Source organism: Lethenteron reissneri, chromosome 2, assembly GCF_015708825.2.
Source record: "Lethenteron reissneri isolate LAM-NWPU_2019-01 chromosome 2, ASM1570882v1, whole genome shotgun sequence".
In the NCBI taxonomy this organism is placed as follows: Eukaryota; Metazoa; Chordata; class Hyperoartia; order Petromyzontiformes; family Petromyzontidae; genus Lethenteron; species Lethenteron reissneri.
This window is the reverse complement of record NC_083780.1, coordinates 1,384,522-1,403,820: the sequence shown is the minus strand read 5'-3', so window position 1 is coordinate 1,403,820 and position 19,299 is coordinate 1,384,522. Positions and strand designations below refer to the sequence as shown.

At 44.6% G+C, this 19,299-nt stretch overlaps 1 protein-coding gene across 2 annotated transcripts in view; it reads left to right on the top strand.

The window, feature by feature from the left end:
* Positions 1–717: 717 nt before the first annotated feature.
* Positions 718–19,299, top strand: part of LOC133340398 (uncharacterized) — a 34,035-nt gene continuing 15,453 nt past the window's right edge. For both annotated transcript variants that reach the window (XM_061548580.1, XM_061548588.1), the window contains exons 1-2: positions 718–814; positions 3,926–10,326. In XM_061548580.1, coding sequence (XP_061404564.1) covers positions 724–814; positions 3,926–10,326 — 6,492 coding nt within the window. In that variant the 5' untranslated portion in view covers positions 718–723. The remainder of the gene's footprint in view (positions 815–3,925; positions 10,327–19,299) is intronic.

Below are 19,299 nucleotides of genomic sequence, written 5' to 3'. Positions count from 1 at the left end.
AAAGCAATGCACTGAAGTTTTTAATGCAACTTTTATACCCAACACATTTAAGTGAATTTCGCTTTGTGTTATTGAGGAAATTGTTCAATAAACGCCTCATGTAGCTTTGATTGTTTCACACAAATACCGTCAGTGAAAGCATTGGGCTGTGCAAGTTGGGAGGAAAGTTGACTTTAGGCTGTGTTTACAACACACTAAAGGGGACAATGCATTTACAAATAAGTGGAGCTCATTTTTATTAATTTTTTTTTTATTTAAGAGCAGTGCAAATTAAAACTCGAGTTGTTAATGTAACCGGACACAGCAGTCTGTTTCATGAACGCACGTGTGTAAATGTTGCCTCAGCTAACCATTTCAAATGTTCAAAATGTAAAATAAACCTTAACTTAAAGTGGTTTGTACATGTAACAGGGTCAGGGGGTCGACTGATTTAGGCCGAGGCTGTCCGCCATTACAGGCACTGGAGCGGGGAAATGGCGGCACGGCCATAAAAAATAGTCCCGCACTTCCCCGCCTTAAAGTCCGCGACCTCGCAGGATAACCGCCTCACATTCGCTCTCCGTAGCCCCGACGTCGCCCACAGAATGTAAAGCGGCGCGTTACAATTAAAACTGCCACTCGCTTCCCGGCCATCATCAGGCGCAATCCGCGGAGTTATCTGGGGGTGGGGGGCGGAGCTGCGTCACGGCTCGTGTGCGTGTATTCATGCGCGAGGCGGCGACCATGAGCGGGGCAAGCGGCTGCAATGGCGAGAGCGACACCAACAACCACCGTGACAACTCCAGCGGCAAGAGCGACAGCAGCACGCAGAGAGGTAACAACAACACCAAGAGAGTATGTGACAGAAAGTTTAAAATATATAGAAACACGGGGAGTCTCGGCGGCGCTGACGGTGGAGAGCGAAGACGGCTGCGGCGGCTGCGGCGCCATTGCCACCGCCCGCCACCCAAAACAACAGTGAAGGGAGCAGGGAGCGGCGAGTCTGGTAGCGGTCGCTGTACTGTGGTGGTGATGGCGATAATAGCGGTGATGTTTGTGAGGGGGTGGGGGCGCGGGGATATGGCTGTCGGTTTTGGTGTGATTTATTCGATTCGCCTTTGTTGGAGGCGCGGCAGTTGTGGGCTGCTAAGGCTGTGGTGGTGGTTGTGAGTCACTTCCGGGGGGGGGGACGATGCGGCCCCCTGGCGACGAGTTACGCGCACATCGTGCGTCACAGACTCGCAAAGCCCCCCCCAAACCACCCCGTCGTCGAGCCGTGTTCAATCCGCTGCTGGATGAAGGCCTCTAAAGCCGCCAAGACCCGCGATCCAGTGATGTAACAAATCTTACCCAACCGCCTGCATACGAGCTGATTCCGTCGCTTCATCTCCTCGCTGGACGTTCGGCATTCTTGCCCATCGGTCATTTCTTCAAACCGTGACGTGCCCTGTCCAAACCTTTTCATAATACAGTCGTTTAAATTTTCGTTAAGCTGTGTACTCTTAATTCCTGCCTTCCTCTTTCTCAGTTCAACTTGTAGTATGCATTTATTCCTCTTTATGCAGTTTTACAGTTTTTGGTTTTGCCCGTCTGTCTGAGCCATGTTTCATAGTGGGTAGTACGTACTGATTGGCCGCTTTCTTTAAGCTCATTGTATTTATGTTAAGCTTTTGAAAAACATTTCAACCTGCTATGGTCAGCCTCTGCATATGTTTCATGCTGTTCCGTCTTAAACAGCTGATCTCGGTATGCATTCTCATATTTTACCTTAACCTAAAACACAGATGCATCCAAAGCATCATTATTTCCATTCCATCTTTTAAAGACGATGGGGCCAAATGAGATTGCCACCTCTTGTCTTACATTAGCCTCATGGTTTTTTTGTAACCCCTTTTCGCTAATTATTAGTTTTTACTGCTAGGCCAGTGCCTATCTTTGGTCTTTGTTCTGTTTCTTGTTCCACGGTCCTTCTGCTAAACATACGATTATTCTTTGTTACTGTGTGTACTATTAACAATTAAGACGCATTGGAAAAGTTGAAAATTGCAACTCACAAACCCGCTGGTCTGCGAGGTGGCCAGTAGGTGGCAGTGCATGAAGTGGGTTCGCAATCCCATCTGAGCAGACAATGTTATTCCGTCTTGTGTGTATTTGGGGTTTCTCCTAGTAATCTGTTTTCTCCACACACAAAACATTTTGTAATAATTGGCCAAGCACCCCCCCCCCCCCCCCCCATGCAAGAATCTGAAAATAATGTAGAAGCGAGCATATTTTACTGCTCAGTTGGACCAGTGCTTTGATATTCCACAGTGGAATGACTGAGTGAAATTACATTGAGAGACAGGATCACGTGGATTAGATGACATACAGGTAGAGTATAAGATAAGACAATTTAAACTGTTAACAAACGTAAGTGGGCTTGGGCAGAACGCATCATGGGTAGAAGGGATGATGACCGCTATTTAAGAGTAAAGATGGAGCTGCAGTCAAGGAATGGAATGCGTCCAAAGGTACATCCAATAATTAAATAAAGCAGTGAATCGGCTTGTGTGCAGCTGCTTGGTGGATTATCGCATCACGTGATCACGAGAGATGGCGACGGCTCGGGGAAGATTTCATACAGCAGTGGATTGACCGTGGCTGACAAAAGAGGACCAGGCTATTCATGTATACGAACCTTATGGCAGGACCCTGGGGTCCCAAATGAACGGAAGTCAAAATCGTAATTAATTTATTTTTGGCGACTCCGTCCCACCGCGCACATAAACGCCGCGACCCACCTGGCGCAGATCATTATGTTTTGTCCAAGCGCAGCAGAAGAAACTAAACTTTGTAACTTTGATTATCACATTGTGTAGAGCTTGTCAAGAGGAATAGGTTGCCATATCGTTCGCCTTCAACAGACAAAATGACATCGCAACACAGTTTATGCGAGAGCTGGGGGCTTGTGGGACCCCGGGGTCCTGCCATATGGTTCATATGGCATGGTGTTCGCTAGTATAAAAGCTGTTATACCAAAGTTATTATAACTAAGGCAAAATAAGACTATGCTTATGTAGGTACATTTACAGCCCCTCTGGTCAGCCACTGCTAGATGATCATGGCCTTTCTACGCCATACATTAGTGAGGTGAACAATGCTGGTCAGTGCTCATTGGCGAAAATAGTCGCTCAGATGATGAGGCAGAAGTACGTTCAGAAATTGATTTGGCTGCACTGCCCTCTGCTGCCCACAATGTATAATTTACATCAATTAGAATCCCATTAACTTGTAATTTTGTGTGGTATCTGCCATCGGAAATTGTTGGGTCACTTCCTCACACGTTTCTCTACCATATCAGTTTTTGACAAAGGTAATAAAAATGTTATTTTGTACATCACTGACAAACATAAGTCTGTTAAATGTATAACTTTTCACAATTACATTTTAATATAGTGCAGTGATTGTACCACCAAAAGGTGTATACTTTTAATTCAATGGATCATAGCCAAAGTATCCAACAATCGTACTAAATGTGTTCAGTATTTTTAAAATGAGTAATGATAGTAAAATTGTGAAATGTGTATGCACGCCTGCATATTACTCGTGCATTGTGTTTCAGCATTCTATAATTGACTGCCCATTGCAAACTTGCTCACAACTGTTTCATAGAATAAAGCTTAGTCTGAAAGTCATATCAACTTGAAAAAGCTATCGACTGATTCATATCAGCCTTGATAAAAGAATACAAATGAAATGTTTTGCAGAACCCGAATACGTTTGGATAAAAAAATAACATTTTGCAGCTTAACATATTGCTTGGAAATAATTTACTAACCTTACATTATTATTTTCCTATTAGAGAGTAGGCTAGATTAAGCATCATGCATTCAACATTGCTTGCATGTCCAAAATTAGTAGAAGTACAGTTTTACTTGCAATTAAACAACTAACATTGTAATTTCAGACAAGAAGAGGCCACCAGCCATGTCTTCAGATGCATCCAGTGAAGAAAGTATGCCCTCTTTCAAAAAACGAAGAATCAAATTCCCTAAGGGCCATAGTGGATCATCGTCGAAAGGTTGCTGCAGTCCTTCGAAAGAAAGGAAGCCTCGGTGCGAAAGGGAAAATGCGTGTGAAGGAGCACGAGGCATCATGCTGAAATCGTTAAGGGTTGTTCTCCACAAACTTAATATTGCAGGGCTTAGCTCTGATAGGAATGCAAGCGGCATCACCAGGAAGAGTACCAGTGTTGGTGGAGTAAAAGCTGTGGCTAACGTACCCAAAATTCACGAACTGCAGCCTAAGTCCACAGTACACATCGCCAAACTATGCAGCCACTGCAGTCAGTGGATTGAAGACTTCTCCCGGCCTCATGTTTGTTCTCCTCACTACAGTGGCATGAGATCTGTCTTGGTGGCCGACATAAATAACACCGTTTGTGCATCTCCTGTCAGTGAGATTGAGGAATCTGTGCCACCGACTGACGAAGCAGCATTGAACATTGAAAATGATGCAGGTACATGCGACATTGCAATTAATAGAGTGGCTAGCAACATTGTAAATGATGCAGAAGCAAGCTACATTGCAACTGACGTGGCATCCATTGGCATTGCCAATGATGTAGGTGCAAGTGACATTGAAAATGATGGGACAGTTGCAAACATTCCAAATGATGGACCAGTCGGTGACATTGCAACGGATGTGAGGGCAAGCAATATTGTGACTGAAATGGCAGACAGCGAAGTTACATTACCAAACAGCAGTGAATTATCTGAATCGATATTCACAAGTCTCTCTGATCCCTCTGGTTGCTTTGAACACCAGGGTAATTCTAATTCTCCAGCAACACTGAAGGGAAAGTCTCTAAGGTCTGGGCGCAATTCTGTCCAGTTTTGTCACCGCTGCCACCAAAAGGTAAATAGCAACGATGGGCTTCATGCTCACATGTGTTTTGGCTCGTCAGGTCAAACTTGGCCCGAGGAGAAAAATAATTGTCCCCAGAACACGGCAGTGGAGTTCTCACCACGTGGACTGATAGGGCACTACAATTTAACCCACGCAGGCATTCGTCCAAGTTTCAATTGCCCCTTGTGCAAGGAGTCAATCGATGCATACTTGAATTTGAAATTTCATTACAATGAGCACATGCAGGAAGAAAAATATAAGACCAATGCTAAACCACTTCAGCAGTTGAAGTTTTCTTGCACAATTTGTAAGGACAAGACGAAGGGAAAAAGGAATGGAGCCAACAAAAGTACGACGGTCATCCGGAAACAGGTTTGCAAATTTGTGCAAGACCCTAATGCGCAGGTTTTCTGTTGTAATCAGTGTAATTTCCAACATCCTGTTCTCCGTATGGTAAAGAAGCATTCTCTTCAGAAGCACAGTGTAAATTTAGAGTGCTTTTCATCTGAAGAGCAGGCTGCCCAAGCTCTTCGTTCTCACAGCTTGATGTCGCCCTGCCGGAGGAAAGATGAGATACCGGAAGTAAATGCAAGCGACACACCTGACGAAACAAACGAATGTGACTCAACCACTGTGGATGATGTGGTTGGTGTAGACGGAGGATTGAGTGCACCTCTGTTGCCAATCCTGAGCGGCGATCATGTGGGCACAGTTGACGTGATGCGGAAACCTGATTTACTGATGCTGGGTGATGGAGAAGTCCTGGAGAAAAGTAATCTTTTGATGCAAAGCACAACCAAGAGTGTCCCTCTGCTTCAAGAAAACACTTCTGTCTTGCAGAAGACAATGAACAATCGTCCCCTTTTGCCGGTCATAGGAAGCCGAATTTTAATTCCAGCCAATTACACTTTTGAGGTGTTGGGCGTGAAGCTTGTTGAAGGTAAGAAGCAGGTGGTTATCAAGCTTAAGCAAAAAACGGAGGTGGATGCCATCAAGACAACAGAAAATAATGGGGCAAGAGCAGATAATTCTGGTGCCAGCAAAAATTCTGGTAAAACAAAGTCCCTGATGAAGTTGGTGCAGTTCAAGCTAGCAAGTAATAATGATGGTGACAAAACAAACCAGCCTTCATCTGTATCTCCAAGTATACCGCAACAGGAGAAAAATTCTGATTCCTCTGAGACAATCAAAGAAAATCAGGTGTCACACTGCATAGATGTTGAAGACACAGTGTCCAGCAGTGTGAGAGCATTTGTTACTCGCAAGGAAACGCAGCAAGATCCTGAAATAACCATTGTAGACAACCTCGCTGTGCCAGCTTCATCCAAATGCAAACGGTCCATTGTTGAGTCCCTTGTAAGAGGTGCACAAGTAACAGATAATCCTTCATCCGATGCCAAGAGAATATGTTGGACTCGGCTGGACTATTCGCAGGTGATAAAGCCAATTCCTCAGAATAGTTCTGAAAAGTCTTCACTTACTCCAGAGTGTGCACACGAAAGAGCCACCGACACTTACAACGTCAAAGAGAACCGTGCAGTGTCTGAACCACCTGATCTGATTGAGCCTGAGGTCCCAGATGAAAACAGGAGGCCGGAAAATATATCCATAAATAATCTCGGCAACGCATCCACTCCGCAGTCTGGAACAGTCCAAGTGAATGCAGCATCGGTGGAAAAAGATGCAAGTGTCTTGTCAGATGATCTGAAAGAAATCGAAGGGGAGATTTCTCTACATGAACTCAAAGGGTGTAATGGGATGTTAATGATGAAAAACATAGCAAGCCGAAGGCAGACGTCTGCAAATTCTGATGGCAGTGAAACAGATGTTGCTGAAGAAATTAAATTGATTGCCACTGCTGATTTGAAACATGACCAATATTTGTTAGGTGATTCCTGGATGAATCCTGACATAATCCTCAGCTCTGAGAGCAAATTTGATAGTGTACCAAAGCGTGGTAGGCCGAAAAAGCATAGTTCCAAACCATTGCTGAAAAGCAAGCAAAAATCCACTCTCAGTGACGCAAATGAGCATGCACTGCCTATATCACAAAGCATGGAATTCGCCAATACACCATCTTCTGGTAAACCTTCCGAACAGTTACAGGAAGATTGCGTTGAGGTTCCTACAGATGAAAGCCATTCACAAATTCTTATTGCCAAAGCAGTAAATCAAATAATTGAACCGCTGTGCACCGTCACAGAATTGTCTTCAGGTGAACCTATGCAACGAGAAGAATGCAACCCTTTAGATTTGACGCAGCCTCTCGTTTCACATTCACGCCATGAAATGTTACCGAGTGAAAATCATCCACAATCAACCTCTGCTTCAGTCCTTCCTCCTGCTCTACCACCAACAGACACACAATTATCACTGGACTCTAATCAAAGCACTACATTAACATGCACCACTCCCTCTCCCACCACACTGACTTCACCACCTGTCACATTCACATCTGTTTTGCCAGAAATGCCCGGTCAGCCATTGAAAACGGTGCAAGAAAAGCCATCTGTACCGATGCAACCAGACCATGGGATTATGGCTTGTAACAGCACCAGCACTGTCTTGACTCCAGATACAAATGCTGTTGCTAGTCCCACTACCATGCAGTTCACTTTGCCACCGCATATTTTGGAAGATTTGGTCAGGAAGCCTGGTAGCAAAGTGTTCATCCCGGTAAAAGGTGCTTCGAAGTTGTCTCCTGCACATTTTCCATTTTACGTCAAGCTTACAAATGGTAGAGTAATGAAGATTATGCCTTCTGTACCGAAGTCTGATAATTCTGCTGCCAGTCAAGAGCCCACACTGTTAGAAAAAAGCACCAAAGGCAATCTTCACTCGTCAACAGCTGATATTCCTCAGTCGTCTGTTGTGTCGAAAGTGATCCAGAATGTGATGCACAAAAAGGTTTCATCTGAGATGCAGAACCAGTGTCAAGCACCCACTCAGCAGCCCACTTACTCATTTGCCCAGCCAGCACCCTTGATGTTGACCAAACAATCGGATGTATCTCCGAGTAGCCTTCCCATGCCTGTCTGCACGACTGTAGTAACTTTGCCCAGCACACTTTCATTTCAGCCATTGGTTGGAGGACAAACGAATGTTTTGACGTCAACAATGGGAGTGTCCACAACAACTACCACACTTACGGCTACCACAAATCAAATGGCTCCAAAGAGTTTCATCATTAGCAATTCCCAATCTATAATGATACCGTCTATAATGAATCAAAATGCACCCTTTATATTATTTTCAGTAGGAGCAAATTCAGGCCCTCAGATAGCCTGTCCGGAAAATGTTTTGTCCGGGATGATGAATGGAGACCTCACAAGTCATGTGCGAATTCCTTCACAAAATATGCCACCACTGATGATTCCTGTACCACCTTTGAAGCTTTTTCCCACTCAGACAATCTCTGCCGCAACCAACAAGGCCGACAACCTGCATCGCTCCGTATCAAGCGCCACAGTTCAGCTTCCCCCACCACCTCCGATCATCATTAAAACGTATCCCAACTCAGCCAAGCCAATACAATTGCACTTTCCATTGATATCGACTCAAGCTTTAGCTAAAGCGTGCAACACAGAAAAAATAAATCAACACACTTTGAATTTTTTCACCCCCTTGAGTGCTTTTGACAAGGGTTTCGGGTCCAGTTCTCCCTCGCAAAACCTGCTTACGGTAGGTCCAACAATTGCTGTTTCCTCAAAGAAGCCTGAGACAATGCCCCCACAACCCATACCTCTCATACAGCCTTTGGCATCTGCAAATTTGAAGTGTTTCACGAATGCTCATCTGTTGGAGAGCAGTGTTTTGGATTCTCAAAAGCAAACAGAAATCTCTCAACATGAAGGTCTGTTAAAAAGTACAGCTGTAATTAATGACCCTCCTGTTCCTAAAGAGTCTGCCGATTCCAAGCTCATCACTCAACCCATGTGCTCAGCTGAAAACCATGAACCTCATTTCCAAGTGGCCTGGGATTGTAGAAGTCAACCGAAAGATGTTGGACCTTGCAAGGCTCTTCCTGCCATCAACGGAGCAATGCTACCCATTTCAGAGTTGCCAGCACAAACAGCTCAAATTGGAAATGTCAAAGATTTGAGAGATATTGAAACGGAAACATCTCAAACCACAAATGTTCAGCCGGCTTCAATTTCTTCACCTTTTGTCCAAGGTGAACACTACTCCAAATCACAGGGAAATGTTCCAAGTGGGTTGCTACCAAATGTGGTAATTTCTAAAATGGCATCATCAGAATTGATAAGCAACATGAATTGTGCGTCAGTGATTTATAAAGCAGTTTCTAAAAACGGTGAATATGCAGACAATGCCCATGAAATGACAAAGCGTGACTTTGATTTGAAATCGCAGTTGGACCAGAACAAGAGTGCTGCTGAGCCAACAGGTGGAGAACTACACATTGATGGTCGAGCAAAGTCAGATGTAGCCGTACATTCTTTAGAAACCGAAGAATCGACAACACCAAGAACTCTTTCAGGCTGTGTACAACGTGTGTCTAGAGTCTACGTCTCTAATGATACAGATTCAGTAGCAAAATTGGGTCAAGGAGAACCTGCATCAGAAGCTGAAGATGCAGCAGCAACACTCATGGCACTTGCGCACTGTGGTGAATTAATATCTAACACCCGTCACGCGATTGTGAATACGGAGATCAAAAAAGCGGGTGATTTAAAATCTGCATCGAAGCCTGACTATGTTGTAGCACCCAAGACCCTTGCAAGCGGTGTTGAATCGACTTCCAAAGTATCAAATGTTATCAAAGTGGTCTCAGAGGCAGATATGCGTGAAGGGAAACCTGTGTCAGAACCGGAAACTGATGTGAACTTTGACACCCAAGGTGAACCTGGGCATGTGACATTTGCAAACTTTTCTCCATTGAAGCGGAAAATACAAGGAACTAACCAAGTAAAGATAAAAATAAGAAAACCCACATGCAAACCTCAGTCGGTAATGGCATCTACTTATATGAAAACCCAAGCAAGATCTGCCTACTTGGCTACCTGCATTTCATATTTCCAGGAAAAACACAACACAGCTTTGAGAGTAGTTAAAACGAAACCCAATAGTCCCTCAAATGAAGCCTGCTTTCTACCTATATCTGTCCGTGAATCCAAAGAGCAGTTCACCAAACCAGCCCGGACTTTGAAGAAGAAAGTGGACGATAAAGAGCTTCAGACGGCCAATGCATGTTCCAGTTTTTCTTCACAGCTACCGCTATCCCTGCCCATCAAGCCTCTGTACATCAGGCAGGCTCACAAACAGCCAAGGGCCAATCAGCCGGTGGTGGTGCTCAATCACCCATATATGGACCCACAGGAGGTGGTCAACCTGATGCGGACGGTGAACATGTACCCAGGTTGTATCATCAAGGTGGTGCTGTCCCGCCGCACACTGGCAGCAATGGAGGCCTCAAATCAAGAACAGCAGTTACTCAAGCAGGTAAATCGTGTGTTTCTTTCATTTAGAAGGATTGTGGCTTGTTTCAGCCTGTTAACAATCTCGTTTTGCTGTGGATGGGGCATGTAACACGTCATTAAATTCTGACACAAAATAACATTAATATTTCATCTAAAAGTGACTGCATGTCAATATTGATTAGTAAGAAAATACATTTTTAGTTGCGTTAGGGCTCACCCAGTGTTCTTCATTGCAAGGCCCGCGGGCCACTGGTGGCCCCTGGTGGCATTTAGTGCGGTCGCTGATGTGCAGCCCCTGACAAAACTCAAATGTGAAAACACCCCACCCCCCCCCCATAATCGTGCTGTCAAACCCCCAATGGTTTCAAATGTGTGGCGGCTCTCACACTGGCGTCTTATTGGCGAAAGTGGCCCTCTAAAAACTAGTGATGACCACTGGGCTAACCCAAAACTAAAACTTATAGTTAAATAGGTTCAAGATAGGCTTTTATGATTGCGTTCTAGCAAACTTGTATAAAACAAGATTTCACCTTAAGGTTAAGTCAGTGGTGGGCAATACATGGATCGCAAAATATTTTTTTGTGACTTTGGTACAAATCGGAACACTGGCAAGCATATAGAGTGATGTGTCGCGATTGAATGGTGGTATTTTAGCACGAGGCAGATGGGCAGTACTTTAGGCCCCGTCTGCCAATCACATCATGCGCTATAAGTGAGGACGCGCATGCACGGATATCGGATATTTGATTTCTGATATATAACCATCACTTATTACAGAATTACACGAATCACATTCAGCTTCTGTAGTGTAAATCTAGAGTTGGTAAAGCTAAAATGGTAATTATTTTCTAAATTTGGTCCCAATATATTACACCGTGTCCAACTAAAATTCACAGCACCGTTTGGTCCTTGGGGAGTGCAGTAAAACTGGGCTGCTGTATCTGTGGGGCCGACTTGTGATCCAGTATGAGCAGATAGTGTAGTACCAGGGTAGAAATGCATATATATTCACTAACTTTTCATTACATATATTCATACAGTTTAATGATAATGGTGTGGATGGCCATCAAGGATTAGATAAAATGCATATGGTGGAGCCTGAATGAGGCCCAGTAATTGTGTGATTGAGCCTTCGTATTGGACACAGCTGCTTGGCAGCGCACATGGCCGGGCCTGTGTTCGGGCCTAGTTAATCGGGCACATGGTTGAACTTGAGTCAGGCCTAGCTGGCCGTGCACATGTTCATGCCTGAGGTGGGCCCAGTTGGTCGCGGACATGGCAGAGCCTAAGGTGTATCTATTGATGCATGGTGGTATATTGTTTGCTAATGCAAATTAGAATTATTATACACAATGGTAATGCTTAAACCTAAATGTTTAACATTAGCTTCCCGCAAAATTAAGCACAGCGAATTTGGAATTTTTTGTGACTTATGGGTTATGTTTAATATAAGTAATTTAATTTGTGACGGGTAATGTAGCTTCCCTCATTTAATGCATACCCAGTACACAATGCTCTCCATTATACACCGTTAATGCATACCTAGTTAAAGATAATGTTGCATATTAAACCCAGAAACATGTTTTTTGTTTGCCCAGGAACGCTTCACAAAGTTTCACTATAAGTTGCCAGATTGTTTCACATTTACGTTGCCGTTTAATTAGTGAACATATTTCATTGTAAGTGCAATGTTTTTCATATGCATTCTTTAAAAAAGGGGCAAATACTGTGGTTTAAAAAAAAAATAGGAATTCACGTGCTGAAAACTTCGACTATTTTGCGACGTAATACTGTATTGTAATACTGTATTGTACACATATAGCAGATATAAATGATTTCCCTCCACGTGGGGAGGGAAGCTGGACACAATGTAGAGGACATGGACTTGGTGGCATTGCTTGACTCCCATGGTGAGGACCTGTCAAATGAGGATCTGATGCAGCTGGCACAACAACAATGGGCTGAAGAAGAGGCCAATGAAAGATAGCACTGCCATCACGAATGTTAATTAACCTTCACTGTGATAAGACGTATCAGCAGAAGAAGAAAAATGCTGCACAGCTGTGTTTGGACAGCTTATTTTTTTTTTTAAACATGCTGCAATCAAGCCAGAAAGTGAGGAAGATAGCCCGGAAAAGAGCCGCTTCCTATGGTGAACATTCCTGTGGCTCCAATTTCATCGTAGATGAAGAGGCAGGTGATCCTGCCCCTTTGTTTCATAACTCCACCAGTACTCGCCCCAAGAGGCCTCTATTAGTCACCTCTTAAACAATCTCTGATAAGTTTGATCTGATTACAGTTAACCTTTGTTATCTGGCATCCTTGGGGAATAGAGGGTGCTGATTAATCAAATCTGAGTGCTATACTTATGGTTAACCAAATTTTCTAAGTAAGATTCTTGAGTATCGCATTTTTAGAAAGTGACGCGAAAGACAAAACTTTTATTCAATACTTGAGCCGTACCTAAATAATGGTGTTAGGTACATGGAAACCAAAATCACAATTGAAATAAGCACTCTACTGTACTTTATGCCAAATAAACAAAAAAATTAATAATTAAAATAAACCTGTAGCAAACCTATATAACAAATTCTCAACAAATAGTATAACTACTGTACTTACCGATGATGATCCAAAGCGGGTGTGTGTTTGCAAGTGAGGAGCAATAGTTCAACGGTTAGCGCGCTGCGCTATGAACTCGGCAATCCGAGTTCCGAATCCCACTCACGCTCAATACCAGTAACGATGATCTTAATCGGTTCTAGTCCTCCCCTAGGTCGACTCAGCTTTAAATAAGTACCTGGTGAGATGCGTAAACAACACCACTTGGGAGACAAAGGCGGCCGGGCGTGGAATTGGCCACCCATCCCCCTCGTGTGCTGTGCTGGCCTTCATAGGCGATCGCTAATAGGACTTGCCCAACAGTCTGTTAATAGGCTATACACTGGGCGTCTTTGTCTACGAGATGCTTCCATGGCAAAGGTTTAGGGGCGACTGCCTCCCGTCTCCCACCCACCCCGCACCATGGTAGCAGCCAATGATACAGTGGTTAAGTGTTCATTATACCTGTGAAAGGCCAAAACTAACCCCGGCAAGAGCTAAATTTGTGTACAAGCGACACCACTCAGGAGTGTCTTGAAGTTTCCTGAAACAACATCTATGAGAAGCTGATGGCAAGATGCCGGATGGCTATCAGAATTTCTCTGGATATGTGAAGGAAGATTTGTATTGCCGTTTATGAGAGATGTTGGTTGATAGAGTATTCCAGATGGTAAAGTGGATTCAGAGCTTTTCCTGTACAGTAAGTTCCCGGGTTGCGGAATACCTGATTTAAGGAAATCCAACTTTACGGAAATGCTCCCATGAGACATGTTTAAAAAAAAATCAAGACTCTATGCGGAAATGTTTGCATTAGTCACTTAAGCGCCAATACTGCAATGCGATGAGGTTGTGGATGAATACCGCAGAGCGAGGCGTAACCAAAAACACTGCCTTTACCGAGCCCAACCTTCACTAGGATTAAGGTAAATGGAATTTGTTGTAGCATTGCATAATTTGTTTTCTATACATAGAACTTTCTTTTTTCACCATGATTCTATTGATAGTTTTCTTCATTTTAAGATAATTTAATGAGTTATCTACTATATGTACTTTATTGAACACAACTACACATTGCGTATGGTCTCAGCCAACAGCGATCGGAGAAGTCTCGACCTAGCCTAATGCATGGTAAACGAACATTCAGAAGTTAATGTTTTCTGTTAACAATATTAAAATGTGTTGTGGTTTTCATAAACAATTGGATACATACTCTTTTGTTCTTTCGGTAAAGTTACGTAGGTAGAAAATAATAAATCATGATGTTTCGATCGCAACACAAGCAATTGTCATCAGGTGGGACAACAACAGCAAGAAAAAACTGCTGAAGTAGGCGAGAGATCTGCCGTGGCACGAGGTTATATATGACTCGGCAGTAGGGGGGGAGAGAGAAGTGGGAGGGGAAGGAGGCGGGGCAAAGTGGACCACCGCAGCAGCACTGGAGAGATCGGCTGCAGGGGGGGGGAAGGAATTTAATACAGTATATGTTCCATTAGTTTAATTATGGGTAATGTGAGGGTAGACATTCGATGAAATGAAAATCATAGGAAGTGCAGAAAGTATGTACAGTGATACGATAAAGGTAGCGATAGAAAACGGATTACAGCGCAATCCAGTACTGAGAGAAAACCAACTATTAATCAGGAAGGGGAGGCACTATTTCTTTCTATGGGATTTTACCTTGATTTTACCTTGATTTTGAGGGAAAATTGTTCAATTTCCGACGTATGAAAAATTTGGGTTACGGATCATACTCGGAACCTAACCCTTCCATAACCCGGGGACTGCCTGTATTTGTATTTATTATGAGTTAAAATGTATGTTAACTCCTAATCATGCATTTTCGTTGGCTTCATGACATTTAGTCATGCAAAAAAATACAGAAATGTGGGCTAGGAATGCAACCCCTGATTTATGGGGAATTAAAGTTTATTTTTAGTAATTTTTAAGTAGCATCTCTCAGGAACGCATTCCTTGCTTATAATGGGGGATTCCGGTATTCTTGTATCTGTCTCTTTGTGTGTTATTGTCTCTGTGTCTGCATGTTAAATGCTCCATGCCCTAGAAAGCGCCCATGGAATTGGAGGTCCACGCTGAAAATGAACGGTTACAATGATGCACAAATCAACAGGGCATTGAATGACAAAACCAAATCGAATGACATGGGCATTCAAACTGCCCAAGTAATTAAAACGATCAAAATATCGTGCATTGCGGGAGGAACTGATTAACTAGCCAGATGTTTGGAAAAACAAAACATCAGAGTCAGATTTGGCATGGTACATAAAATACAGATATTAATATTTGGTACAACAGATGTATTACCAAAGCTATCAACAGAAGGTGTGTAAGGATTAACTGCACATTTGGAAAATGTTATGTTGGACATACAAGACGAATGATCAGCACGAGACTAAAAGAACATAAGATAAATATTAAATCCTCCAAAATACAACTGTCAGCAGTAGCAGAACACGCGTGCCAACAAGGACACTCAATTGATTTTGATAATGTTGAAGTTCTGTGCAAAAGTAGCTACTACTGGCCAAGAATAATTAGAGAATCTATCGAAATTGAAAGAATTAAAACTGGTTTTATCCATTCGGATTGCCACTGCCTTAGTGCTGCGTGCAAGCGAATTACTAATATGAGGCAAGAATGTGTGGGTCCCGCGCGTGATGACACTCCACGTAGGACACCGCCCCCTCCCCCCCCCCCATCAATAATCATGAGCTGAACAATTTTTGTATTGAATATTTTAGATTTACTGCAATATACACCCGTCCTTGGACGGGCAAAAAAGCTAGTCATCAAATACAGTGATACCTCGGTTCACGAACTTAATTCGTGAACTGACTCTGGTCGTGAACCGAATTGGTCGTGAACCGAGGCACATTTTCCCATAGGGTTCAATGTAAATCCGGTTAATCCGTTCTGACCTTTTTTTTTGGTTTTTGAAGCACGAAAATATGAAACAAATGACAATACACATTACTGTAGTACTGTATAGTATAGTAATTTATAAAGAGAGAACACTAACCTTGCTTGAGATGACTTCTGGCATGGAGGAAGGCAGGTGGAAGGCGGGTGGGAGACAGTAAGCACTCAAACGGGTGAACTGTACAATACAGTAAGTACAGTATTGTACAGTACAGTAGTACAGTACAGTACTGTATGTGCTAAACACACCAAAAATCAAAAAGTCACTGAAAGTGCCTTCACAGTACTCACAGTACTTCTTTCTGTGTCTCTGCTTCTCTCCACGATCTTCCTACAGGAAGTCACGACCATGTGACAGCCTGGAATTAGCATAAAAATGGCCGCGGCTCCTGTTCGTGAACCGAAGCGGAGTTCGTGAACCGGAGCATATTTTAATGAAATTTTCTGTTCGTGAACCGAGTTGTTAGTGAACCGAAGCGTTCGTGAACCGAGGTATCACTGTAATACATTTAAATGCATGTCTATGAAGGGCACCATACTTCAATAGGGATTACCGTTAGATGGCGGGTGCTGGGACGGAGAAACAACGAGAAGCAATTGGAGTCCTTGTTCTGGGAGTTTCAAGGAGGTTCTGTGACGCACTGAAGGTTTCTATGATTAATTGAAGTATAAGGCATCAACAGATAACTTGGGTAAAGTGGGTTACCGGATTTTAGGGCGTGGTAGCAAAGGCAAGCGATCTTGAAGGTAATTTTGGTCGAAATGGGCAGCCAATGAAGGGTACGAAGGATGGACAGAGTCAGGGCAAGGCTTGCAGGGGCCATGGACAACTCGGGCAGTGTAATTTTGGAGGCATTGCAGCTTATTTTGGTTGCTTAGAGTGGACAGGATGTGAACTGAGCTACAGTAGTCGAGCCGCAACCCAACAATTCTGTAGGCGAGAGTATTTGCGATGTTGGAAGGTGATGAGCTGACGTGTATGGTGGAGGGCCCTGAGATGGTAGTTGCAGGACTTGAGAATGAGGTTGATATGAGTGTCGGAAGGAGAGAGTGGGATCCAGAGTGATGCCAAGAAATGGGAGATGGTCTGAGAACGGAACTAAGGAACCAGCGTTTGAGATTCCCGAGGGGAGTGGGAGTGAAGCCAGTCTCTGCCTAGTACCAATTAAGATGGCCTCGGATTTGGTAGGGTTTAGGGAGAGGTCGTGATCTTGAAAACCAGTGCTGTAATGCGGTCGAGCAAGCGGAAAGACGGCCGATACCCGGGTTGCTGGGAGATTTAATGGAGGTGATGAGAAGAGTGGTGTAGGAGTGGTAGCAGATGTTGAAGCTGTCGATCAGTCGGCCAATGAGAGATTAATAGAACGGAAAACAGCAGGGACCCAGGACTGAGCCTTGAGGTACTCGGCATGTTAACGGAATTTCGTTAGAAGAAGCTCCCACTTGATGGTGAAACACCTGCCTGAGAGAAATGAAATACAGTTTAATGCGGTCCCGCTGATCCCAGAGTCTGACTCGAGGCGATTGATTCGGTGTCGAAGGCTGAGGAAATGTCAAGGCTGACGCGTAAAGCAATGGAACCGGAATCGATAATGGCAAGGATGTCGTCCAGGATCCTAGTCAGAGCGGTCGCTGTTGAATAATCATCATCATGTGTATGCCCCTCGGGCCATAGCAGTCCCCACGAGCCGCCACCAAGCAATCCTATCCTGCGCTGGCCTCCATGCTGAATGTAAGACAAAGCCATGGTGTCTAAGATCAGCCTCAATTGTGTAAGTCCATGTAAACCGTGGTCTGCCCCAGGGGCGCCTCCAGTCCCATGGTGGGCCGTCGATCATCGCGTGCAGGGCTCTGGCATAATCTGTTGATGCGTCCACCCGGGCAACGTCTTCTGGCTCTGACCATTTCATGCACTGTCAGACAACTAGTGCGAAGGGGGACCTTGGCATTGGTGATGTGTTTACTGAAGTGGATGCGGAGTATCCGTCGCAGGCACCACTGGTCGAAGGCATCCCACTTCTTGCTCGGGGATGCCATCATTGACCATGTTTCTGAGAACATACAGTCGTACAGGAAGGATGTATGCATCGTCTCGTCAAATCTTTGTTGCTGTTGTAATGCTGGAACGCCAGATGTGTCTGTCGAGCTGTTTCATGCACTCGCATGCAATTGAGATTCGCATTTTAATTTATACCTCGCTGCTTCCAGTGTGTTGAATAGTGCAGCCGAGATAGATGAACGATTTTACCAATTCAACATTGTTGCCTGCTATTACCACTTCAGGCAAGTTTTGTGGTCTGTCATTAGTGGTCTTGTTTTGGCCCAGTTTATATCCAGGCCAAATGGGAGGGCTTCACTATGCATGATCTCAACGACTAGGAGTAGTCCTGCGGCAAGGTAAGGTAAAAGTTCAAAAGCAACGAGCCTACCTTTACCCTACCTTTTACCCTTACCCCATACAAATTTCCCGATTACAGGGTAATTACTGGGGTACTACACATGAGAAAGGTTTATAACAGGTAAATGCTAGGTAGAGTGCTTTATTCATATAGAATACTCTCGAATTGGGCATTGAGGCTGTCGACGACACCGCCCTCCATAACCTCCTCGTCCCAGTCGTCTTGGTCGATGACGATCTCATCAACAACCTGATCAAGTTCGTCATTGCCGCCGTCCTCGGATGAAGGACGGGCAATAAAATCCTGCGCCGCTCCGGCCCAGTTAGACGGGACCTTTAGGCAGCCGGCCACGTTCCACGAGCGCAAGCACATAGACTGGATGGAGAGCGTCGACGACAGCGACTGGTGAACGCATGTGAACTTCCGCCCGGCTCCGCTATTTGCGCGTTCGCTGAAAGTTGACATCGCCGGCGCTCCCAAGTAGTGGCAGGCCATTTTGTTGTGGGCGGGGATCAGCTCTTTGCAGAGAGACCACTGCATTACATCAATGTATGCGCTGGCGGTCGTGACGCCCATGCTCAGAAAATGATCGACTTCATCGCCGTCGTCGATGGAGCTGCCGATGTTGCTGACGAGGGTGCTGAATAGCGACCCCTCCTCCATATGGACAGCGACTGCCGTCGGCGGGATGGCGAGCACGTCCGAGTAGTTATGCTGCAGGACACAGCAGATCGTGGCCTTCAGTGTAGCCAGCTCGTCTTGGTCTGTCGTTTTCGGCAGCTCTAGATTCAAGTAGGATGCCACAATGGCGGGTTCCTGAACCAGGAAGTCGCGGTACAGCACCAGCTCGGCCTTCATCCCCATCGCGGTTAAGGACTGATTGATTGCTCTAAGAGTGGCTTCAACGCAATCGCAATGATGGATCAGGTGCTCCATCGTCACCGGCACGAGATTCAATGTCGACTTGCGGTCCACCGCTAATGAGGTCATAACCTGGCGCGGCATTCGCAGGAATGCTGTCACGCCATCGATGTTTGCCCACTGCAGTTCAGAGAAAG